A 26,384-nucleotide genomic window follows, 5' to 3' on the forward strand; every position below is an offset into this window, starting at 1 on the left:
TCAAACTTTTTTTTGACTTGTGTGCTACTAAGCAACTTTGATAGGTATGAACATGGCCCTGCCTCCAATGCTGTCTCTTTATATATCCATGTATTATATCTACATACAGAGCAGACCCTCCTCCACAGAGCCCACCATGTTTGTACAGTAGCCCAGAATAGACAAACCAAACTCCAGCTCTCCAACCTCACCTCTGATGCCACTACATCCTAAACAATGGACCACTGCTGCTCTAAGTGGGGCCCGCAGGATAAAGTTAGCCCACCATAAGGTTCTATTTGGCTCGTCAGATGTTTTGAGCAAAAAAAAAAAGAAATTAAATCATTCATTTCTAAAAACAAGGAAATGATCATATAACTCCTTGTTTATGCTGTTGTTTACTTGTTGTGAGGTAAAAAACAAACAAAACAAAACACTCTTTATAAATTATTTTTCATAATCTCTTCTTTTCTTTCTTTTTTCAAATTGAATTTTCAAGTAAAAAAATCTTGTAGTTTTTACTAATTTCTTGCTAGTTTTTTGGTCATTTCTTATTTTGTTGCACATTGCCTCCTTCCCATGTTTTTGAAAGAATTTAAACCAATTTGTTGGTCTCAAAGGGTTAAGTTTCAGTTTAGACTTTCCAGGGGCCCCTTCAAGTCAAATTTTGGATGCTAGACTTTAACTTTGAGTATTTTTATAGAATAGTAGAGCTACTTTTAGCAGTATTCCACCACCTGGGCTCACAAGTAAATCTACATGTTATGAATTCCCTTTCTTTTCATGTTGAGACTAAAATAATATCGATAGTAATGTAGAGTTGTAGTGACAGTGAGCAGCAGCAGGCTGTGGGCGGAGCTCACAGCTGAGGGAGTAGACTCGCCCTCTGATTGGCTGAGCAGCGCTACGTGTACATCAGTCAGCTGCAGGTAGCTCGCATGTGACAGTTATCTGCGCGCGTGTGTGTGTGTGTGTGAGTGTGACTGCTGCTCTCTTCTGTAAGTGATGGTGGTTTTTGTGAGCGGCTGTATGGTGACGAGTTCTCCTTAAACTTTCAGCAGGAGGAAAGTTAAGGTAAGGTAAGGCTTTTTATCTTTACTTTAGCTGTTTCCTTCCCTTTACTGGCTGCTCTGTGTGTGTCATTTACGTCCTGTCAGTCACACTGACTCTGATGTAAAGAGAAAGGATAGTAATGGAGAAAAACTATAAAAGAAAACTGCTTTATCTTCAAACTTTGAGCAGTTTGAACACAGGAGCATGTTTAATAATGTGTTTTAAAGGGAAAAAACCCTGAACTAAAGCTGCAGCACATTTCAACATCATGACAAACTTGTTCCCTGATGAACATCATGTTTTGAAGCATGTTAACATGTGCTGGTTAAAGTGAGAGTTCAGTGGAGGTGATCTGGCTGAGTGCTGGGCTGCTCTCTGTGTTTTTGTGAGTGTAACCTTGAGGTGATCATTATCGCAGGGCTGTGGTAGATTAACACACCAACATCATGTTGCGGGCTGATTAGATACAACAGGATGTAGAGCTGTTTGAACTGGACAGGAGCTTTACCTGCTCACTGGGGCAGAAAACAGTTTGAAATCATGTTTGAGTGTTTCTTTGTCTCTCCTCCTGTAGGCCTGTTGAAGCTGTGAGATCTCCACCATCAGAGAGAGAGGACGGTGACGGAGGCAGCAGAAGGATGAAGTCCAAAGGGAAGGCAGTGAAACTCTCCAGGAGGACCTGGTCTGACCCCGAGCCTGAACTGGAACCAGACACAGAGCCGGGCTCCAGTGAGCAGGAGGGCTCCGAGGCTTCAGTCCGGATTGGCGGCTCCTGGAGGGGGTCACTGAGGGCCGGGGAAGGCAAGCGTCCAGGAGGTGGAGGCCGTCGGCGTAGGCAACGCGGCTCCAGCAGCAAGGAACGCAGCGTCCGGCGACTGGAGAGCAATGAGCGTGAACGCCAGCGAATGCACAAACTCAACAACGCCTTCCAGGCACTGCGAGAGGCTATCCCCCACGTCAAGACCGACAAGAAGCTGTCAAAGATTGAGACACTCACCCTGGCCAAGAACTACATCAAGGCCCTCACCACCATTGTGGTGGACATGTCTGGGGCCTGCCTGCCCACCGGCGGGGGTGTCCCTTCAGAGGCCAGTGCTGCCAAGCTGCTGCAGTGCTACCAGCATCACCTGGAGGAGGAGGGGGAGGACGACCTCACCCAGTACCTCACCCACATGCACAGCTTCAGCCAGGGCAGCTAACACAGGCTGAGGTGTGCCCTGCTGCAGGAAATGAGAAACCCAAACTTTTCTAACTTTATGAAGAATATTTGAGACCCGACTACCAAGCAGACACAGAGACTGCAGACTGGATGCTGGTGATGAAGATTCATTAGTTGTACTCGGAGAGGAAGGGCTCATTCTGTCTCTTTATCTGTCGTCGAGGCAGAAACTTGTTCTCTTTTGTGTTATCTTGTGATCTCCTTGTGTGCTTTCTGTTGAGAAACCTGCTGAGCGTCGCCTCCAGTCACAACTGTCACATCCAGGAGGAGCAGAAAGGCAGTGGCAAGACTAAATATTGAAATGTTTAAAGTGTGTTTGCTTAAAGTTTTCTGACAGACTGTGCAGCTGTTGGCTGGAAGGCACAGATGATGTTTAAAGAGTGTTTTTGACTCTTGGCGTGTGTGTGTGTCTCACTGCAAGACACTGGGGTGAAAACAGAACAGCAAAAAACTATTTGGGGAGTTCTTCTCAATAAACATGTTTATTTATTGACGAGGACTGTTACTGTGAGCATGCACAACATACGAGAAATGTTCTCTGCAGTGACAACAGATGTGACACAGCATGATGGTGGTGGTTATTCACAGATAATACAGAAAGCTGCATCACATAGAGACGGTACTTAATGATAAATTAATGCCTGAACAGATGATAATTCATTAATATTTACTATGGTAAATTCTCTTTGTCAAATATACAAATATGACTCCACCAGAATATATTACCACTGCAACAACCACTATACATGTATAATATATTAACAGATTTTTAAGAAAAATAGTGTTTTTTCCTCCCGTTGTTCAGATCTGTGACCATCAGGAAAAAACCAACATTCTCCTGAGAAAGAGGAAGGTTCAGTTTGAGCATCTTAACCACACTTTGTCCTTATCTACGCATGGATAACCATTGCACATTGACTCCAGATCCACTAAAAATGGGAAGATTTAGAAAAAAACATTTAAACCTTTATAAAACATCAGTCAGCTGTTTGTACAAGGCAAGCAGGAGCCAGCACAGATAAAGAAAGTTACAGCTGCTACATGCTGACCTGTTGTCAACGAGAACACCTTTGAAATTTCATGAAAAAAATACAGTGTACTGTTTTTATTCACAAGAGTTTCAATTGCACACAAAAAAACCCCCTCACACTAAATCTTATAGAGAGGTTTTTGGGTGCATGCTTTGATTTACATGTCTCAGCATGTATCAGGTTTCACTACTTTTTTCTCGCTCTGAACAACTGGCAGGACTATTGCACACAATAAACCCAAATTTAGGCTTCTGAAAGCCCATTCATTAAAAACCAGTGCAGGGCACAAAGATGCTGCGTCCATGTGTTATGAAATTATACAGATGTGTCAGATCAGCAGCCCATACTGCCGCTCTGTCCTGTTATCAGTTTTTCTGTTTCCAGATCAGTCAGACTTAACTCTGCTCCAGCATGTTGTCTGTTGCTATGCCGACACTGGAGAAAGCACTAATGAAAAAAAAATGCTCTAGGTTGTTTGTATTTCTTTAAACCAATCACAGTCATTCTGAGCGACACAACCCAGAGGCAGCTAAAGCGCTCTTGAAAAATAATGCAAAGAAGGAACTTGTTTTTTGGGGGTACAAAAGAAAACGCAACATAAAACATTAAAAGTTTCATGCAGAACGCTAAAACAAATTCTGGAGAAAGAAAGTCGGGTTATGGGAGACTAGTTTCACGCAGCAACAGTATTTTGAAAACAGTACCACACAGGAAGTGTGCAGCCAATCACAGGCTTATATCAATGTGTTCACCAACATCAAACATCATTTTTAATTTTGTATCCAACAGCAGCACTGACTGCTCAGCAGCTCAGCAGCTCAGCAGCGGTAACTTCAGTAAACTCATTTCTTCCCTTTAAAAAACAAACTAACTCATAAAAATATCACCCTTCCACATACACGAGGAACTATTATATACACAGGAACCAACGAAAAAAAACAAACAATAAATATAAATAAAAAGACAAAAATGCATTGAGACCATCAAGTTCAGTGTCAGTGACCAAAGACGGTAATGTCCGGAGAGCTCAGTAAAAACATTTAGAGATTAAAATTTGTCTCCAGAGAAAAGGAGACAGATTGTTTCTGTCCCACTGACTGCAGAGATGTGGACACTGAAGGATCTCCTCCAGAGTCTGGAGCTGAATTATCACTGCTGCTACTCCAACACAAAAACTACCCATGACTACAAAGTTGTCTCTGTACAGGATGTGTGTGTGTTTTCATGTGTGTGTGGAGCATCCCGCAGCATTGCCGTTGACCTCGGTGTTCCTGACAGGGGCGGGACCTGTCACAGAGGGCAGACGGACACGAGGCGGCTCCATAGAGTTCCCTCTCACCGTGATGTGATCCCATCCACCCTGACACACGCAAACACACACACACACACACACACACAGACACACAGACAAACAAACAGACAGACAGACAGACAGACAGACAGACAGACAGACGGAAATCAGTAGGTGTCGACCAACATTGTTTTTTCAGGGCTGTTACCGATACTGTTAATGAGACATAACTGATATTTGGAACCAATATACATTTACGATAAAAACAAAAATCTTTCTGTCATTACTTAGAATTTGGAATAGAACAAACTCCAACACAAAACTTTGTTTAAATGCCTTTAGCAAATGTTAAATCAAAACTGAAACTTTCAACATCGTATACAGCAAGTTCTCAGCAGCTTTTTCAGTGAAAATTCAAGTGAAAAATTTAAATAAAAGTTAATAAAAAATATCTCCCTGAGATTTTACAAAGTAAAAGTCCCCTCCATGCTGACACCTTCTTTGCACTGTTTAATGAATGAATGAATGAATGAATGAATGAATGAATGAATGAATGAATTTTTAAAAAATAAAACGCTCCTACAGATAATCGGCAAAACGCCAACTATCGACTCCAACAATTGGCCAGACCGATAATACGCCGACCCCTACAAATCAACTCCATGCACTCGTGTCTATTGGAAGGAAACATATTTATCTGGAGGATCGAACAGCAGAATACAGCATGGAAACTATCCTACTTTTACTTGATAGTGTGTAAAGTTCCCTTTATAACTCATATTACTACTATACCAGCATCAGGTCAAATCAAATATTTCAGACTTTTTAATGCAGTTTGTTTGTTGTATTACCCCGATGCCGTAGTCCCAGGACTGTCCTTTGGGCTCCATGGGTTGGACTCCGAGTCGATGACAGACGGTCCCACAGCTCAGACTCTGGCTGCCCTGAACCTTGTCTGCTATGATCCAAACCTGCACCAAAAACAAGGAAACGAAACTACAATAACCGCCTCCTGAGACTAGTCAGTTTACAACCACAGCTGTCCATTCTCACATCATGTATGGAGAGAAGACTTCAAGTCAGTTATTGAAAGGTGTTAAACGAATACTTTACCCACAAAATGATGTCAATATTTAGTCTGAAACATGGAATCATACAAACATAACAAAAGGTAGCTCAAACAATTAATACTGAGCTTTGGACGTGTCTTGAATGCAATCTGGTATAAATACACCAGAAGACTAGTATTGTAAATCGCCTACTGTCTACCCAAGAGAGTTCAAGACACGCAAAGTGGAGAGGGAGGTCACACTAAATACTTGGGACTTTAGCCTGTTGAAGTATTTTATTCTGAAATATTTCCTATATTAATACTGTATACATATTTTTCCTGAGTCATGCACTGTTACATTGAAATGAAGAAAACTTTATTTAGCAAACATTCTGATTTATTGATTGATTAGCGTTGTTAAACACGGTGCTAAAACAACAGCACACAACTGGTGCAGTATAATACAAGTCGGGTATTTTTGTATAAAATATGGATATTTTCAAAAATGGAAAAGACAGAAAGATGGACAATCTGAAAACATAACGCCAGAGATGTCCCCAAACAAACAAAATGCACAGTGTCCCAGTCTGCTGTGTCCTGATGCCTTCAGACTTTTGGGAAGACTGGACTAAGTGTCTCTGACAGACTCATTTAGGTTGTCTTTGTTTTGCTAGTCTGTCTTTGTTTTCACAGGGTCACTTTTTATTAATGAAGACAGTGTTTTTCTTGGTTTTGGGGTTTCGGTTTGCTGTGTTCTTCTCCTCCTGTGCTCCCTCATGTATCCATCTACACACCTGTCCCTCCACAGCCTCGTTTGTCCTTCATTGCTCCTGAGTTTTTCCCAGCCAATCAGCTCCCTGCCTGCTCTCCTGTCTCCTCACCTTACTCCCCTCACCTGTACGTCATCCCCCTCGTCAGACTGGTTTGTATGTTGGTTTTCAATTTCACTTGGATCCCTGTTTTGGTTGTGTGATATTCACTTGTCCTGGAATAAAGACTGATCTAATCGAGTTCCTGTTGTTTGCTGTCTCCTGCATTTTGGTCCCACCTGCTTCACAACTTACAACACACAGTGATTGACATTTTTTTATATGGTGGCATTATGTATTTATACATTTTGGAAAGTGATAACTTAGAGAAATTTGTTTGGAACTTTCATTTTAAAGTTCAAATAATAAAGAGACAAACTCTATCGCCCAGAAACTGACTGAGGTCAAATGTAAAAAAGGACCATAGTGTATTAATGTTTGATGATGCTTCATACAACAAAGAATATCCAATCCTCAGGAACAAAGACTAAAAAACTGCTGATTATTCAATATCACATCCACAGCTATCATTCAGCACACTGTAGACACTATGAGTAGTTCTGGTGGCACTGACCTGGTCCAGAGGCCCCACTGAGACTTTGCGTACGTTGTTGGAGATGTGCTCCCAGGAGGAGCCCTGAGGGTAGCTGGGGGTCACACCCTGACGGTACCACAGGTTACCTGAAAAACTCAAAGATATCAGCTACATCTGTACTTACTGACATTAATGTTTGCATTAAGCTGAGCTCTGAATGCTTTACCATTTTCATCCACAGTGCAGACTGACGTCCTCCCAACAGACACCTGCTTCAGCTTCTGTTTGGATGGGGATGGGATGTGGTACCAACAGTCTCCTGCAGAGGGTGACAACATGTCAGAATGTAATGATATATATGGAAATCAGCATCAGTAGATGACAACTTTTGTTTCTTAAAGCCTTTTTGACCTGTGCACATTGGCTAGATTTCATTCAAAAGCATGGGAAGAGAGCAATGACCAACTTTAGAAGAAGAATTACAAAAAAATGAGCAAGAAATTAAGAAAAAGAACAAAAAAAATACCTGAAAATGAGTAAAATTGGAAACACAAAAAATAACAGGAAGGTAAAAAAATAGAAATAAAAAAGGGAAATGCCTGGAAAAAAACTGCTTAAAATGACAATAATTCTGAAAAAAATCTCTAAAAGTACTATTTTTTGCAGTTTGCATGACATTTCTTGTCAAGTTGCTCATTGCCTTTTTTCCCCAAGTTTTTAATATTAATTAAACCAATTTTCTAAGATTTAAACACTTTTGAAAGGCATATGAATGCAGCACGAGAAATATGATGACTATCCAGGTTTCAAAGGGTTCAGTCTAAATCTTTGGATTCTGATGCCCTCTGTTGTTCCCACTAACCTGCTGGACTCTGTGCAGACACCGACCCCCTGTAGAAGGCAGAGCCGTCCTTGGCGATGGCCCAGACCTGGCTGGCAGCTCCGATGGAGATGGACTTGAAAGGTTGATCGGTTCCCACATGCAGCCACGAGGACCCCTGAGAGACATACAGAGGAATGGCAGAGTGTTTTAAAATAGATTCTTTTGCAGCTGCACAGGAGGTGTCCCTCTCCCACCTCAGACTAGTTCAGAATGCAGCAGTTAGGATCCTTACTGGTTTTAACAGACAACATCACATCACCCCAATTCTGGCTTCTCTCCATTGGCTCCCTGTGCATTTTAAAAATGATTTTAATATTTTACTGATCACTTTTAAAGCTTGCTGGGTCTGGCCTCAAGCTACATAATCAAAATGTTGACCCCACATGAGCCAATACACAGCGTCAGATCCTCAGGTGGGGCCCTTCTAGTCGTTCCAAAGTCTGGGCTTAAAACTAAAGGTGACTGTGCCTTTGCCATCAGGGCCCTTCGGCTTTGGAAAGACCTGCCTGAGGAGATAAGGCCTGCAAAATCAGTGACTTCTTTTAAATCACTCCTTAAAACCCATTTTTTTGATTGCTTGTATTTGATGTTGTGTTTTTACTTATTTTAATTCATTTTACCTATTTTATTTATGTTTCATTTATTTTATTTCGTTTTGTCTATTTTAATTTATTTTACCTATTTCATTTATGTTTCTTTTCTTTTATTTCCTTTTGTTTATATTAATTTATTTTGCCTATTTTATTTATATTTTATTTCTTTTATTTCCTTTTATTTGTGATTTTTATCGCTTTTAATGCTTTTGTAGTTTATGGCCTATTTATCTGTATTCATTTATATTGACATTTTGTGTCCTGCATCTTGCATTATTTGTCCTCTTGTTTTAATTTGATCCTGACTCCACCCTCATATTGTCTCGCTTGTGTTTACTAAGTAAAGCTTTCTTATTTTATATTGTCTTCTGTGTATCCCATTTCTGCTTTTGCTTTGTTTGTCAAAGCGCTTTGTAAACTCTAAAGAAACTGAAGACATTACACTCTAAAGATATTATCATATTACTATTAGCCATGATAATAGATGTCCTCCTGCAGTTTTGTTCCAGGAAGGCCTCTGTTAGGATCTCACACATATCTGCGGCTTTTTAAACCTGTCTTAGGGGTGTCTGTATTTGTACATGTGGTGTCATGTGACTCACGGCAGGTGTGAGCGTGGTGACTCCCAGTCTGCAGAGCACGTCTCCCTTGTTGCTGATGGCCCACAGAGGAACCACGTCCACATTGCTCTGAGCTGCACATGGCAGGATGGTGACATCACTCAGGGAGATGGGAGGAACTTCCTGCCAGGGTCCTGTGGTGGTCAGTTTACACTTCCTGTGCATGAGGACAAACACAAGGTTCGGAGCTGCACACAATTTAAAGATCTGTATTGTGATGAGCATATTTAAGCATTTTAAGAATTTGTGCTGACTTTAAATATTACCAAAAGCTGCATATGTCAAGTGGACACTGTCAGACCACCATGAACCTGCCTAACAAACTAACACGACAGTGGTCCTTTTTTTAGTACCTGGCCCACCGCCTGCGCCGCACAAAGTCCTTCAGTGTTTTATATCCATGGTAAGACCTGCAAAGAGAGAAGAGAGGAAGGAGGTCAGCATGACGAGGGCAGCGGCCTGATCAAACTGACACAGGTGGAAGTGAAACTTACGCTGGAAAATCAGCTGCATACTGCCATCCCTCTCTGTCCGTCCCCCCAGAGACGCTGTAGTCCACAGACCAGTCAGACACCTGCAGACAGCAGCACACACAGGAAGTGAAACACATATCTGTAGTTCTGGTTTAAGATAATTTCAGAACACATATTTATAGTTTGTTCAAAATGGAAAGATGGAAGATAATGCGGCCACCACAGAACTGGTTTCAGATCACCACAGGGCATCTAATAGTGTGGTGTGTGTGTGTGTGTGTGTGTGTGTGTGTGTGTGTGTGTGTGTGTGTGTGTGTGTGTGTGTGTGTGTGTGTGTGTGCATGTGTGTGTAGCTGTATTTATTTGCACATACATGTGTAAATAAAAGACATTTTGTAAGAGAGGCTCGAAGCCATAATTAGGTTATGGAGATACCACCTCTGTTAAATTGCACTAATCATACATGATAAAAAAAAGATTGCATTATTAATCAAAGTAGTAACACAAAATTGATACAGATGTACAAATTACAAAAGTTATTCTCTACAAGTTGATACGTTACAAATGAATTAATGATGTGTTATGAATCTTTGCAAATTAAACTCTATACTACACCTCCATTGTTCAATAATGTGAATCATCCACCCAGCCTGCCTAATTTATTATATTACTTTTTTAATACTTACCTTTTTTTCTGTGTTTTTTTGTTTACTTATTAAATTGCTTTGTGTTTTTGCAGTTTCATAGTTTACTTATTATACTGAGTTATACTGTGTACTTTTTCATTTTTACCAATACTTACTTATTTTTATATTGCCACGTGTGTTTTTCACTGATGCTTCCTGTCTGCACTGTCCATTTGCTGCTATAATATTGCACATTTCCCCGCTGTGGGAGGAATAAAGGATTATCTTGTCTTGTCTTAAATTAGAGTTCTTTTTAGATGTTTTTTGAGTTACGTACCCATGTCCACTGAGGGGAGGGGGGTTTAGTGTTTGTCTTTGTGCATTCATGTAGTCCTGATGCATCACTCCACATGTAGCGGTCTGTAGGCAGCCCTCTGAAATCAAAAACAAGTCACTTTGCACATCACACTATCAAAAACAACATGTTGTATTTGTTTGTCACATCATAGTGTGTTCTGGTAAAGGTTTATGTGTACCTGTTGGTGTATCCAGTGACGGGGTTCCACCTCTGGTTCTCGTAGATGTAGACACTCTTGACGTCCACCTGTGTGTAGATGTTGTCTGTGCTGCTGGCCAGGCCCTGGAAGAATCCTCCTCCATAGCCCCCAGTGTAGACCCATGCCGTGTGGTCGTAACCGATCCCCCACACAATGCCCACACTGTTACACTCCACCACACGGAGGTGACCTCCGACCTGACGCCAGAACCTGAACACAGGAAACAAGGCCTCAGAAAGTATAAGGGATTAAAGGGCGGCTCTGTCTGCGTTCTTTTAAAGGTTTTTCAAGTGGAAACACAAATTCAGCAGTGTTAATTAATACTAACTGAAAGAGTTAGTTTGGGTTTTTTATTTATTTTACTTTACCCTGCCGGTTGTTAGGTGCTCAGAGGCTAATTTAGCTCATTTGGAAGATCGACAACACAAAGTTCTCACAGAGGGCTTATCTACATTACAAAGAGACACATCAGGCTGGCGTTGGGGTTTATACGGAGTAACGTCATCATGCAGAAACCAACATCAGGTCCCGTTTTTAGAGGGGTGTTAGCAAAGAGCATCTTGACGCTAAAACATTTGAACTTCCACCAAAATTTGAATGATTGTAACTGAATATATAATTATTTTTGTCCCTTATCTGAATTCAGATGTTTTTGCAGGCTCATAAGAGCAGGCAGAACTTTTCATGACTTATTATTATTTCCTCAGCAGCAGTTTATTGAGTTCGAATGGATTATTGAGCTGATCAGATTAGATCAATAGATGAGAGGAGCAGCTGCTGCAGAGGCGAGTGACAGCAAACTTTCCTCAGCTACTGTTAAGTGGGTCGCCATGTGTGCAGGTTCCACTGTAATGCAGCCCGTTTCATCTAAAGTGGTTTGAAAAAAATGATAGAAAACACTAAAACTACACGAAGTACTGAAAGTTTAAGTTACACTTTGACTGCGCATGGCACTCTGCAAGAACACTGCAGAGAGAGAAATGTCGCTCCAGAACTAGAAAATCAAAATGTGACCGCAGATGCTGATGTTGACACAAATAAATACATTTTGGGAAACCTTGGGGAAGGCACAGAGTCATATAAAAACCTCCAAAAATCGATCAGTCAACAAAAAAATAGAGCCACCCTTTGAGATAAAGACAATATGTCAAACAAAAGACAAGCTTTAGTGTGATGTTGCTTCCAGGTTTTGTTCTTACAGTTGGTCACAGGGTGTGGGGTACGGCATGGCCTCCAGAGCAGGAGACGGCTCACACACAAAGATGTCTCCTTTACAGGTGACCGACCACATGGCCTGTTTGGACGGAGGACCCTGGATCCCCCTGGAGTCGCAGCACGACATGCTCAACAACGCCAGCTGCAGAGCGAAGGACAGATGAGACGTGATGAGGACAAAAAGAAGGTGCACATCATACGGGGAGCACTTAAATCACCCTGTGCCTCTGCTCCCCGTACGTACCCAGTCATGCATCTCGAGCTCTGTGGCTGCCGCCAGTCTGATGGGCCACCTCTGTTTGGTGCGCTCAGGAGTGTACACGGCAAACGTGTGTTTGGAGTCGCTGAGCACAGGAACCAGAATGGTGATTTCGTTGATGAAGGCGTGCAGATACTGTAGAGAGGGAAGAAAGTAAAAAAATAAAGTCTACAGACGAAGAAAGAAGACGAGAAAGTCAGCAGGGACTCATTTATATTTTGTTAACAGCTACAGGCACTGACATGATCAAAACAAACATTCGCCTCTAGAAGGCTTCTGGAACTGTCACGTATTGTGTAACACACACGTTCATCACCTTCTTCTCCTCGTAGAAGTTGTAGTAGATGAAGAGGATGCCGTCCTTGTTGCCCTCGGGTCCTGAGAACTGCTCCAGGGCAAAGTGAACATCAATCCACTTGTGGGGCTTCCAGTCCCTCCACCACTGCATGGTCCCCTTCTTCACCCACACAGACTGCAGCGTGGGAAGGCGTTCGGTGAATTAAATTGTGACAAATAAAGACACATCACACAGAGACAGAGTCAGAGAAAAATGTCCCGCTGTTGTACCTGTTCTATGGCTTGTTCATAGTGTCTGAAGTTATCCATCTCTCTCTTGGTCCTCTCGCTGAGCTGCTCAAAGATTTGTCTCTTCCAGGCTGCCGTCTGAGCCGGACTCACAGACAGGCTCATGGACTGGACTGACTGGACCAAAGCTGGAGAGGACACAGAGGACACATCAATAACAACATGGACAGACTTGCAGCACAGGTTTTCTGGAGACTGCTGTCCTTGACTTCAGAGCTAACATGTTACATGACGTTGTTGAATAGTGACGTTACAGTACACGGGCTCAAGTTTGTGTTGAATTTCTGCTGAAATTCTTCACAGCCTTGATTCAATGTTAAAGAGTAAGAGCAGAGAGCAGCCAAAACAACGTGTATTTAAAACTGTTTTTCTAATTTCATAACTTTCCCAGGAATTTCATGACCGTTGGAACATTAAGAAATAAGGCAAAGGTGTGAAGTTACATTGGAGCCATTTAAAGGCATAAAGCATATAGAGTTTTTTCATGGAAAATACCTCTAAATACTAAACCGATGAGCTAAGATTAGTTTTTAATCGCTGCCTGCAGAGGAACTTCACAGTCTAACAGCTCAACCAATCACTATACAGCTGTTTGATGTGACTCACATGCAGCGTTGATGGAGCAGTTGAACCAGCTGAGTTGGGAGTGGGAGTCCACGGAGCAGCCGCCTGCACTGACCCACGCCCACAGAGGGTGCTCGTCTGCTCCGTACAGATCCTCCATGGTCAGAGTGTACGTGGCCACTGATGACAGGCTGCAGGTGTCCGCTGAGTCCACCGCTGCTCCTCCGGCCTGGACCTGCTGGACCTGTGCCTCCTCCAGATCCACGTTACTCCACTGGGGGTCCAAAGGAGCTCCAGACTGGCTGTGGGAGATGGCTTTGACCTCTTCTTCTCCTCCAGTGACGGGCTCCTCCTCCAGGACAGCTGGAGCGTTCTCTCTGGAGCTCTTTCCTGGCTCTCTGTCAGAGACCAGCTCAGAGATGAAGCTGTCACTGGTCACTTTGGGGATGCGGGGTTTGGGGGCATCTACAGGTTGGTCTGTGGGGGCGTCAGCAAAGGACTGAGGGGACGTGGAGGAGACGGGATGGCTGGCTCCGTCTGTAGGTCCTCTGTCCGTGTCTGACTCCACGTCGCTGGCTACTGAAGGAGCACGCACCTCGCCGCTGAAGAAACATCCAGCGCTGAGAGACAAAGAGGGAGAGCAAACTTTTCAGATTTTGAACAATCTGTTGACATTACAGTCTGCACTGAAAACACGTCTGTAATCTACTATAATCCTGATTCTATTCATTTGAGCACATTTAATGCAAAACATTGTATTCTGTGTAATCGTGTTGTGATAAATGTTTGGTATGTTAGTAAAGTGGTAATGTATATTTCTGAAGTCTGTGTGTATCTGTGTGTGTGTCACTGAGTATGCTTACATGCAAAAAATAGTCAGTTTTTCAGAATGTAGTCAGGTCCACATTCCTACTAAGTTGTTTACACGTCTAATGAAAATGAATATTCCACTAACACTCCTGTTTACATGCAGCCGTGCATATTCTGATAATGTGTTCTAACGTGTCATTCACAATGGCAAAATATGGAAAAGTAGAACAGCTAGAGCTGCTTCTTATTTTGCTTCTTATATTGCATAAAAATAGTTTTAGTTTCCAACTGGCTTGTTGGACTCTCTCTTTCATTCCGTCAACTTCCTGGAAAGGTCGGTGATATGATATTTGCTCATATCCCAAAAACTATTGATATCCAAATGTTTCCTCGTGTTTAAAAAGCAGCAACCAGAAATGTAGGATTTTCTTTTGTATGCATCTCGAGCCCACAGCTTTGCAAACCGTTGACTATTTGGTTTGTGTACAATGTATCCAAGACAACGTGCAGAGCTGACCGTAAATAGACAAAGGCATGCATATTCCAAATTGGCTGTATACCTGTCCAAATAATGCTCCTAAAACCCAAACAATGCCAGCATATCCCACATGTCTTAACTGGAAAATGATCAATTTGGAAAATGGCCTAATTTGGAATATTTAAATGGAATATGCTGTTTACATGACCACATCAGATTCAGAATATTGTCACATATGGAATAACAGGGAAATACTGGCGTGAATGTAACCGATAAGGCGTGTCCACCTCTGCAGACTGCTGGCGCTGGCACTGGAGTGAGATCGGTCTCCGTCTCGGGGGACGCTGATGGCCTTCCATGTTTTCCCGCTCAGCTCACTGGAGGTCACACCTTGTCTGAAGTACACCGCCCGATCCTCACAGCTGATCGCCAACACCTGCACCCACAACAACAACAGGTTGACTTAAATATGTTGCCGGCAGAGAGGACAGTGCTGTGCAGGGTGTGATGTCATGTGAGTTCACCTGATCGTTGAGTCCTACGTTGATCATGATCATTTCTCCTACCATGCTGATCCAGCCCGAGCCACAGGGGTTGTGTGAGTTCACGCCGCGTCTGAACCAAACCTGGAACGGCACAAGAGAGAGCAGAGAGGAAACACTCTGGTTAAAGTGGAAATAGACATGTTTTTTTTTTGCTTTTACATATCATTATGAAGTAAATGAGTTGATTGAATGAAAAGTTGATTACACCATCAGTGTTCAGGCTGGTTCCCAAACAGCCTCACTTTCACTCTGTAGTTCTGACTGTCACTGGGTCAGTCTTCTGGGAGTGAAGGCTCCATTTACGGCACAAAGGAAGTATTTCAACCAAAACAGCAAGAGGATAGCACTTTTGGTTTTTGCAGAAGGTGGAAAACATAATTTTACTGTACATGTTACGTCACCTGTATGATGGTTTTGCCACTGAAGCAACATTCAAAATAACTGACATTTTAGATTTTTTTTTTTTTTAATTAACCTTTTGTTTCTATGCTTAATTCATAATAGACAGATCTTTATTGTAGGCTTTTAATTTTCACAATCTGTTTTTTAGTTTGTTTATGTTTTTAATATTTTCCCTTTTTTGTAATTTGTATAGTGCTATTGTTTTTTTGTTAAGATATTGTATGCTTTTATTAAGTTAATTACATTCTCCACTTTATGGCTATTTTTATTTGATCATACCTCTGTTCTATTTCATCTCTTTGTGAAGCACTTTGTAATAGGCTGAACATTTCCTGGTTTTGAAATCCGGCCCAATTCTATCTTTAACTGAGTAGCCTGATGTAGAGCGTCTTCTATAAAGACAGAGCGGTCTTACCTTGTTGTCCTTGGTCAGAGCCCAGACGACGTTGACTCCCACAGTGACATGTGTGGCTCCAACATCAGGACTGGGAGAGTCCACCACGGCCCAGGATGTACCTGACAGGCAAAAAACAAATCTTAGTATTTTATTATTTCAACATCCCAACAACATAAAGCCACTTCCTGTTCTCACCTGCTGGGCAGTCTCTGCTGATGCCCTCCCTGACAATGAGCTGCCCCTCCCAAAGCACGGCCCACACAAGGTCCCCGGGACCACAGCTGATCTGGATCACCTCCCCGGGGAGAGACACCTCGTCCCACACTGAGCCCTCGGGACTGTGGTGACAGATACCCTCTCGAAACCACACCTGGACGGAAACAGCAGCAACAGTGAGAGCAGGACAGTTAGAGATCTATCTGCTAATACAGTGGTGTACCTGATGTTCCTACAGGCATTAACCCTTTGAAACCAGAGCAAATAGGTTTGATTTCTTTCGAAATCATGGGGAGAAAGCAAAGAGCAACTTAAAAACACATGGCCTAAAAAATACCAAGAAATTAGTAACAAGTTACAAAAAAAAACCCCAACTGAAATTAAGCCAAAAAAAAAGTGAAAAACAAAAACAAACAAACAAACAAAACAAGACCTGAAAAAGTGCAGAAAATTTGTCCAGAAAGAGATTTTCTGGACAGTTTGCCCTCATATTTGATCATTTTCTAATAATCTTCCTCATCCTGTTCATCTTAACAAGAAATTGCCTAAAAATAGCAACAAATTTATAAAAAAGTAACAGGGAAATTACTTGAAAATAGGCAAAGGTAAAAAAAAAAAAAGCAAAGTAAAAAACAAAACAAAACAAAAAAATCAAAAAAGTAAGTTCAAGAAAGTAAGATAAGATTTTTTTTTCCATTACAAAACTTTAAATATATATTTAAGAGATTTATAAATTACTTTTATAATTTTTTTCAGGACATTATTAACCATTTTTGATAATATCTATTAATCCCCCTGAAGCAAATGTTCAGATATTTTCCTTGCCACCTGCGTATGTGTGTGTGTGTGTGTGTGTGTGTGTACCTTGCCCTGCAGGGACACGGCCCACAGTGACAGGCGTCCTCTGGGCTCCTCACTGATGTCCCAGCCTCCACAGCTTATGTCACTGAAAGGATCTGGTAGAGATGTCCGCTGTGACGGGATCTGTCCACACACACACACACACACACACACACACACACACACACACACACACACACACACACACACACACACACACACACACACACACACACACACACACACACACACACACACAGGAGGAGAGAGACACAGCTTTAATCACACATTTTAACATGAAAGGAGCCATAACAAAGACACAAATATTTAAAGTGGTTTACCCTGTGAGGGAAAAAGACACAGACAGAGTTGACCCACCTTGGCCCAGGTGTCCATAGCTTTGTATCTTCTGTATCGGAGCCACCGCCGCCGACGGACACACGAGTTCCACTTCTTGTCTTTGGTGTAGGTGGCGGGGAAGTCGATGGCGTAGCTCCACCCCTGCATGCACAAACACCTCCACCTTTACATCCCAGCAGGGAGCAGTAAACTGACCATAAGAGATGCTGAGGCAGGGACACTCACCCCTTTCTCTGTGGGCTCGCCCTCAAAGTTTTCGTCCACATACCAGTCGCCCTCCCACTCCCAGCTGCCGGAGGGGAGCTGGAAACCGTCCAGGGGCTGGTGCTGCAGACCCGTGACATCACTCCACTGCCAACGGTCGCTGGGCAGCAAACGCTCTGAGAAACCGTCGACTGGATTCCAGCGCTGACACAAAGACAGAAGAGGTCAAAACTGGTGGTGAGATAAACCCTCAAGGGAAAGTCACAACAAAGTGTTGACCTCGTGACCTCATGACCTGATGACGTGACAGCTGTGTGACAACAAACTGATGATCCAAACGTTTGCAGTCATTCACAGAAAGTGGGAATTGAACCAGTAGTTTTTCTGCCACAGACAGTAGGCCTATACCTTCACTGTGTGTGGGATTTTGATTAAACAGCAGGTGACAGTGCACTGGAGTTAGCAACAGAGGAAGTGGGACTCTGCTGGATGAGGATGTTGCACTTTCACAGTCACTCATCCACTCATGACAAATGTCGGAGGGGAACTCCAAATTCTCCATTTCACTCAGGACACTTTGTGCAGGAAATAAAGCAGCCACAGAGAGACCTTTTAACCTCTCTCTGATTGAGGTCCGGACCCACCTGGTTCTCGTAGGTCTCCTCCTGATAGCGGATGGGCAGGTCCGAGGCGTGGACGTTCAGGTAGATGTTGTTGTCGCAGGCGATGCCCCAGCAGCACTGCCGAGCCGCCGTCACTCTCTTGAACTCCATCTGAGCATCACGGCACTGCTCCCACAGCGCCCCCGCCGTGGACAGGCTGTAGACCCGCCCGTACACATCCACCGCCCACAGCAGGGAGACAGGCATGGCTGCAGCGGGGACCACTGGGGGACAATGAATGAGACAATATGTCATGTTGTAGTTCCAGAAATATCCCACCTATGACACCATTATTTACAGCTGCAATTATGTGAAACACACACACTTACAAATGTCTCTTTGAAACCTTTGTGATCTTAAGTTCAGATGGTTGAAAGATATAAATTAAATTAAATATAATATGATTTGAATTAAATTAAATATATATATATTTAATTCAATGGTAATGTGCCTGCAAGCCTCACTGGAACAGCTTCCTCACAGGAAAACTACTTGAACTGAGCTGTGGTTAACCCTTTAGCACCTGGATCCACATCATGTTTGTTTTACAAGCATTTAAACCTGTAACATGTAAAAATTCGTTTAATTTCTTTTGAAAACATGGCAAAAAGGAAAAAAAGCAATTTGACAGAAAAAATGTCCACCATGGTGATGGTGTAAAGTTGCCAAGAAAATGAACTGAAAGTAAGCTGTTGGTAAAAAATATTTAGATATTATCGAACAAGGGAAAAATGTCCAGAAAATTGTGTCTGTTATTCTTATAAATATATATTTAAAATTAAATTACAAACAAAATAGATATTTTAAGCAGTTTTTGAGGTCACTGTATTGTTTTTTTCTTCTTGGTCTTTTTTCCACGCTTGTTTTAAGGCAATTTTCTACTTTCTTTTTATTTTATACGAAACTCTGCTAATTTTGGCACCATTTCTTGTTAAGTGACTCATTGCCTTCTTCCCTTCTTTTCACTGGTTTTTGAAAGAAACCAAGCCAATTTGCTCAGGTTTCAATGCTTTCAAACATCAGATTTCAAAACTTTCCCATTTCCTGTTTTATTTTTATTCAAGTTTAGTTCAAGTTGTAGGAACACAGTATTGTTGTTTTTTTTCTAAAGTCTGGTTGTTATTTTGATTTCAGTTAGGCCAAAATGTTTTAGTTTAATAAACTCTAATGACCTCAGTGTCCTACATAATGATAGTCCTGTCTGTTCTTTAATTCAATCTCAGCTGTTCTGTCTATTTTTGTCTAAGTTCATTTAGAGCAATCCAACAAAAAACAAAAAACCCTGAATGAATTCCTTGTGTGTTCACATACTTGCCAATAACGGTGATTCTAAACTTTTACCCCGTGTTAAAAGTGTGTGAGCTGATATGTGCAGACTGAAGAACTGTGAGACCCAGACTCAAATGGCGCTGAAAGTTAATCTTGAAAACAGTTCTGATGATGATGATGGCAATGAAACTACTACTAAGAGGAAATATTATTTTAAAAACTTAAAAAGTGACTTAATATAAATAAATATAATTGCTCTACGGCATCATGAAAGGTCAAAAGTCAAATTCTGTTGTCAACAGTGTCATAAAAAAACATGACTAGTAGATACATTATAGTCTGAGCTTTCTATGATTTTAGGAATTTTCTAGGATTAGGATTTTAGACTCACTTCTGAGACATTTCTAAGATTGTGGGACATTTCTAGTATCTAGTATATATCTATATGATGTAGTATTTTAGAACATTTCTAGGATTTTACCACAGGTCTAGGATTTAAGGATGTTTCTAGGATTTCAAAACATTTCTAGGATTTAGGGACATTTCTATGATTTTTCTATGATCTAAGATTTTCTCACGTTTCTTGGATTTGAGCACATCTAGTATTTTAGAGGGTTTTTAGGATTTAAAAACATTTCTCAAACGTTCTCAACGACATTCTTCTGATTTCAGAATGTTTCTGGGATTTTATGACTTTTCTAGGGTTTCAGGACGTTGGGGCTTAGCTTTAACCTCTGTTAGGGGGTGTGGGTTGGGGGGTGTGGGGGATCCTCCACTGGCACTTTCTTGACAAACAAGGTCTACTTTAATGCTGTTTAATGCACTCTGGCACCTTATGCAACTGTAAAAATCAGAGCTGTGCACGTGAAAAATCAGAGTCATATGATCCCCTCTGCTCACTGTGTATGTTTACATCAGTTCAGCTCTGACCTTATCAATACAGTCTGTGGCTCTGACCCAAATTCATTCATTGGCTACATCCTGCTGGACATTAATGTTATCACAGCATCTGAGCCTGCATGATGCAATATGGACTGACAGTTAACGAGGGTTGTTTAAAGCTGTGAGTCTTCACTATTTCACAACAACACTGCGGAACAGACAGCAGATGATGATGCTACAAGGCGTCTCCTCCTCTGTCACCTCCACTCTGTGCACTCAGTACAGGAGGACAGTTTACTGTACACTACAGGCAGCTCACACTGATCGTAATCACCATTAAAAAACCTTCCAAGTGTCGACATTACGGTAAAATGCACAGGTTTATTGTGCGTGACGTTTGATCCATGCTAACGTAGCTGCAGGTTAGCACTGCAGAGCTACAAACATTAGCTCCACATTAGCAGCCGTACAGTATTATCAATATCCTGCTGGTGAGTGACTTTCGGAGGATATGTAGCTCTAAACTAACTCTCACCGTGTTATAATAACAGCAGCTTCAGGCTTCAGGCTCGCTGCTGGTGGCAGCTTAAGTCACAGAGGCTAATCTCTCCACTTATAGATGCATTAGATACATTACCACAGTGACCTTTATCTTCCTGTCATCAACAGTCAGTCTGCCGCTCAGGTGAGACGATCATCCAGCAGGTAGAGATGACTAATCAGCTGTTTAGACCATACTGTGTCTGTGCTGCAGGTCTCCTCCTCTGATATAAATGTAACCATCACAGTCTCTGCTAAGTGAAACAGGAAGTGCCTCTGTTCCTTCACTCCTATTGGCTGATGTCTCTGCAGGAGCAGCAGGTGTCTGAAGCTGTGACCTCCAGCAAGGGGCGCTGCTGCATTACCAACTGGAATGTAACTGAGTACATTTACTCAAGTATTGTATGTTATTACAACTTTAAAGTGATTGTACGTCACGTGAGTATTTTCTTTTCATGCCATCTTATACTTTTACTCCACAACATTTCAGAGGGGAATATTGTAAATTTTACATCACTGCATTTGTTTGATAACTTTAGTTATTAGTTACTTTACAAATTGATGTTTAGCATGAAACACATGAGAAGAGTTTATAAAATGTAATGTTTTGTTATAAATTAGCCCTCTGAAAGCTGAATCGACGTTAGTTTTCTTATGCAGTGCTTAGACACCTTTCGCAAACATTTAAACCTTTGAAATCTGAACAAATTGATTTAATTTCTTAAAAAAAAACAAACAAATGCAATCAGCAACTTGGCAAAAAGATGTCCTTTACATTGCAAGAACTTTAAGATTTTTTTGTATAAAATTCTATATTTTTAAAACTAGAAAAAAATGTCCAGAAAATTCTATTTATGATAATTATGAATACTTAAAATTAACTAAAATGAGGTTACAGAACAATATTTATATACTGTATATTTTATTATTATTATTATTTCTATTATTTTATTTGAGCACTTTTCATTTTTTTAACTTTTCTTTTCATTTTTGTGCTAGTTTTCAGTCATTCATTTATTCTTTAAATAGTTTTGATATTTTTTTCATTAGATTTTCCTTCATTGTGTACTTCAACGGTATATTTTCCCGATTATGCTTCCTTACTTTTACTTCAGCAACATTTTTAGTGTAAGACTTTTGCTTTTAACAGTGAATTTTCAAAGTGTGGCAGGACTTCTATTTAAGTAAAGGAGGTGAATACTTCTTCCACCGTATATGAAAATAAAAAGCTATAAAAAGTTATAAAATACATATTTTTTATTTTAAGGTCCACCTCTGCAGAGACACAACACACAAACATGCGTGTGACAGCGCCATCTGTGTGTGCACATAATCTCTGACAGCAGAACACAGACATATAAGACACTCTCTCATAGCGTTTTGATTTCACCACACCAAAACTTACATTTGTGTAACTCCTATCATGACGTCACGGCTCCCTCCCTCGCGCTCCTCCTCCTCCATCGGTGTGCGCGCGGGGAAGTCTCTCGGTGTCCCGGTCAGTCAGTCAGTCCGTCAGTCAGTCAGTCAGTGCGTCCGCCACCGGCTGCGGAGCGAGCGAGCACACCGGAGCTCTGGGATTTATTCTGCGGACTGAGTCACACTTGGATTGTTTTTTTTCTCTTTGTTGTTGTTTTTGTTTTTCTTATTTTTTTTTTTATTTTGGGGCTTGTTGAAAAGCAACCTGCCGTCATGTCTCGCTCTCCAGATGGTGTGAGCAAGCTCACTGAGAGTACTTACAAGGTGAGACAAAGTAATCGATAGCATATAATCGATCACTACTGGATTATTGGTTTCCTTGAAAGTGATAAAAAATTTAGTTCATATTCATGTTTGATGCATCCCCATAAATCAAAGAAATAACATTAACACAGGCAGTGCTGGAGATCATTTACTGCAGTAAAACTACTCATACCTCAAAGTAAAAATACTCAGTTACAGTAAAAATTCTGCATTGAAAATGTAAGTATTCCAAGTAAAGGTATGACAAGTTTAAATACATTTAATTGGTCGGACATAATTGCACCAAATAAAAGTAAAAGGAGAATCTAGTACCATGATATATGATAATATCTTTTTTTGTTATCAAAGTAGTTTATTGTTAGTTTTCTTCCCTCATGTAAGACAAACCCATCCTTCTGCTTATACACTGTAAAAAATAATCATTAGGTGAAGCAACTTTCAGTTTTTGTAAAGTGTTTTGCTCTTTAATGACAGCCTGTAAAATCCAACAACAAAATAAGTCATTATGTTACTATAAGAGGATGCAGTCAGAGCTCTCCTGTCCTGAAGAGAGTTTTCCCATCAATCCAACCTGCTGTAGTGATTTGATCAATTGCTGTGGGTTTAATCTTGATTAGATTATTCTAATCGTGTTTACTCTGCTGCCACTCACCTGCGATAAACAGGTGAGAGTGTGTGTGCTGGTGTGTTTCTGTCTCTGTGAGGACCACATGGCTTCAAAATACAACAGAAACCAGCTTGACAGCTTAAATAGTTGTAGTTTGGGGCTGGGTTTAAACCTTATAGAGGCAGGGATAGAGCATTATTATTATGTGTAATGTGTGTGTTTTGTGTATCAGTGTTTGTGTCGTGAGCTACAGTTTCAGCTGAGAGAGAGGGAGAGACAGAGAGAGAAGGAACCAGTTTCCCTGTTTTCTATCTCTCTCTCGTCCTCTGCTCTGTTCTCGTCTTGATGTAAAGTCATACCTGTCCCTTCATTGTTGTGTTGAGGGTGTGTCAGCCAGCCGGCTGGGGGAACAGAGACAGAGAGGTGAACAGCATTTGAATAGACAGAAAGAAACAGAGAGGGAGAGAGAGGGGGGCTGAGGGTGAGGAGGTCCACAAATAGCTGGGACTTTGTGTGGGACTTTGCACTTTAGAGGGAGTTGTAAAGCACACGTGAGTGGTCAAGTTAAAGATTGAACATTTTAATTGTTCTCACATGGTGATATTTATAGAGCAATGACACAAACACTTGTGCTCTTTTCCCACCCATTCTTCACCAAAATAAACACAAGCTTTATTATTTTGGGCAGGGTTTTCTTTAGAAAATTAAAAATGTTTGTTAGTAAGAAACTGTTTGTTTGGGAAGGCATGTCCAATAATGTTTTAAGCACAGGGGTGAATACACAGCGGTTTATCAAAGTACAGCTGAAATGAGTTATTTGATCATTTAGCTTCGGTGATTTTTTTTAATTGGCGATTTAAAAAACAACAACATTTTGGCAATTATTTTTATTGACACATTTTTGGCATTTTTTCTTTCTTTTTTTTAGCAGATCTTAAAGAAAATGTTTTTGTTATTTAATCTTCTTTAAAAAAATTTGCAGACTTTGCAGAAAACATACCTTCCAATCTCGCCTTGAGCCTGAAGGCCTGTTTTCTTGAAAAAACAAAAATAATTTTGGCTTTTTTTCCCCTTCAAAACAAAAATCGTGACAAACCTTGAACACATCATGTGAGACTAGCGCTTAAAATAGTGATATTTCATTAAAATCATTTTATTCCACATATAATTTAAAATATGTCTGAAAATAAAGCCTTTGCACAAACTAACCAGCATGCACGACAAGAGTGGAAAAACCAAGGCTTTTTTCAACTCCAGGATTTCTTTTTCAACTTTAAATTATCAAGCAGGTCAGTTTTTAAAATATAGAAACTAATGTATGGTTGACGGAAGGTCGTGCATTTTGCCCTAAGTCACTCATGAAGCCTCAAGCAAAAAGATTTGGAACTTTACCCCCCTCTCCTCTCATAAATAAACAACAGTATAAAAGGGTGAAAATGTATCATGAGATGAAGAGTGGGGCAGCTGTGATAGTTGTTTAATCTCTTTTTCTCAGAATGTGATGGAGCAGTTCAACCCCGGCCTGAGGAACCTGGTCAACCTCGGGAAGAGCTACGAGAAATCAGTCACAGGTAAACTCAGCTCTCAGCACATTCATCTATTAATCTTATCATTTCAGTTTGAAACCCTAGCGTGTCTCTATATCAGTCAAAGTGTTTGAAAAAAGTTTTCCAGCCAGTATAACTTCATGATGTTTGTGTCCCCGTGCAGCCATGACTCTCGCTGGGAGGGCCTATTTTGATGCCGTCTCAAAGGTTGGAGAGAACGCCATTGTGTCTCCAGTCTCCAGAGAGCTCGGTGAGTTTCATGCATGTTATTCAGGGTAAATCCACCCACAGCGAGTCAAATCTCAGGAGGGTCTGTCTGATAACCAGGCTCACATTTCTCTGCCTTGAAGAAGGACTGAAAGGTCCAGCGTAGGCTGCAAAACATGCAAAAACAATCATTGTGATTATTTTTGACAGATTTTAGTGGGAATGAAATTTTTTGCGTTATTTTAACTGGGAAAAAATGATGATGATGTGATTATTTTGCTGGTATACGGAACAAGCCTGCATATCATTTGTAGGCAGCACCACGATGCTTTATTTATAATGGCATGTTGTGACCAATTGTTGCTTGTGACAAATTTTACCTTCATCAAACAACTAACCTATCGCTAAGTCCCACTTTCAAGCGCCACGAGTCAATCACATTTCCTGCAGCAACACCTCCTGGACTCTACCCGTAAACCTCCATCGAAAAGCTTCAGGAATTTATCATTTTCCTACAGTTAACTTAGCTGTAACGTTACAAAGACGGAAAAGGCTGGCTCAAGCTAACCCCACGGCATAGTGAAGACTGTCCCCAAAAGTTCTGTATTGCATCTTTGAATATGTCGTTGACACTGACAGCCGCCATTGTTAGTTTAGGCAGCGCGCCAATTGTTTGTGGCGTGAGAACTAAGGGGGAGAGGGTCAGCGATAGATCAGCTGGATATTGCACAATTTGGATATTGCACTGGGCCACAGGAACAAAATTAAACTCACAGAAACCATCTTGGTTCGTCTTTCCACTATTCAAATAATCACCACCTCTGGTGTGGTTAAAATTAACCCTTACTTCACTCAGTTAGATGTGAAAATAAGCTGGCTCTATACACGCTAAAATGAGTGTTTATTTATATAGAGTCTGATGGGTTTGGTGATTTCAGAGCTGTTTCTGGTCAAACAAAAAGGATTTTACTATTGACAAAAAGTCTATCTCTGTATCCTTTTCATAATGCTCATAACATTTTTACTGTGTGAACATGCCCTGAGTGGTTACATTACAACCTCTTTCACAGCTGCGACTCTGTTGCTCATACTGGATCAGCTTCAACAACGGGTGTTCCCATTAGACGCTAAAACCTAAAAAAATCAAAAATAGTGTCCAGATTCTGTCTGAAAAACAGAAGTTAGCCTTTAAAGTAATACTCTTTGACATATTTAGAAATGTACTTTCTTATTCTTATTCACTTTCGAAAGATAGATGTTGAATAGCAACACCGCTCTCATGTCTGTATAGTCAATATGAAGCTAGCGGCTGGTTAGCTTAGCTTAGCACAA

General features: G+C 41.1%; 3 protein-coding genes across 5 annotated transcripts in view; 2 read left to right on the forward strand and 1 right to left on the reverse strand.

The window, feature by feature from the left end:
* The first annotated feature begins 790 nt into the window (after positions 1-790).
* On the forward strand, positions 791-2,742 carry bhlha15 (basic helix-loop-helix family, member a15). Of its 2 annotated transcripts, none has more exons than XM_042507854.2 (2): positions 791-1,058; positions 1,607-2,742. In XM_042507854.2, the coding sequence occupies exon 2, from the start codon at positions 1,671-1,673 to the stop codon at positions 2,229-2,231; it is 561 nt and encodes a 186-aa protein (XP_042363788.1). In that variant the 5' UTR covers positions 791-1,058; positions 1,607-1,670; the 3' UTR covers positions 2,232-2,742. The 2 variants fall into 2 exon arrangements, with proteins under 2 accessions (XP_042363788.1, XP_042363787.1); XM_042507853.2 differs by having other exon boundaries at positions 798-1,053.
* tecpr1a (tectonin beta-propeller repeat containing 1a) lies at positions 2,715-21,223 on the reverse strand. 2 transcript variants are annotated; one of them, XM_042507852.2, is made up of 24 exons: positions 21,055-21,223; positions 18,240-18,481; positions 17,617-17,799; positions 17,410-17,532; positions 17,056-17,175; positions 16,171-16,345; positions 15,994-16,094; positions 15,156-15,257; positions 14,919-15,067; positions 13,386-13,963; positions 12,762-12,907; positions 12,511-12,666; positions 12,180-12,329; positions 11,920-12,077; positions 10,700-10,930; positions 10,501-10,597; positions 9,559-9,638; positions 9,418-9,474; positions 9,047-9,221; positions 7,831-7,966; positions 7,195-7,287; positions 7,008-7,114; positions 5,425-5,544; positions 2,715-4,642 (listed from the first exon to the last, which is right to left on the reverse strand). In XM_042507852.2, the coding sequence occupies exons 2-24, from the start codon at positions 18,462-18,464 to the stop codon at positions 4,505-4,507; spliced, it is 3,600 nt and encodes a 1,199-aa protein (XP_042363786.2). In that variant the 5' UTR covers positions 18,465-18,481; positions 21,055-21,223; the 3' UTR covers positions 2,715-4,504. The 2 variants fall into 2 exon arrangements, with proteins under 2 accessions (XP_042363786.2, XP_087925976.1); XM_088069850.1 differs by having other exon boundaries at positions 21,046-21,222.
* Positions 21,224-22,435: 1,212 nt separating this feature from the next.
* The window catches only part of baiap2l1a (BAR/IMD domain containing adaptor protein 2 like 1a), a 32,111-nt gene continuing 28,162 nt past the window's right edge, over positions 22,436-26,384 (forward strand). The window contains exons 1-3 of the mRNA XM_042507762.2: positions 22,436-22,691; positions 24,794-24,869; positions 25,009-25,095. Of these exons, the coding sequence (XP_042363696.1) occupies positions 22,641-22,691; positions 24,794-24,869; positions 25,009-25,095 (214 nt within the window). The 5' untranslated portion in view covers positions 22,436-22,640. The remainder of the gene's footprint in view (positions 22,692-24,793; positions 24,870-25,008; positions 25,096-26,384) is intronic.

The sequence above is a fragment of the Plectropomus leopardus genome, chromosome 19 (genome assembly GCF_026936395.1).
Source record: "Plectropomus leopardus strain MGB_pleo_1.0 chromosome 19, ASM2693639v1, whole genome shotgun sequence".
Taxonomy (NCBI): domain Eukaryota; kingdom Metazoa; phylum Chordata; class Actinopteri; order Perciformes; family Serranidae; genus Plectropomus; species Plectropomus leopardus.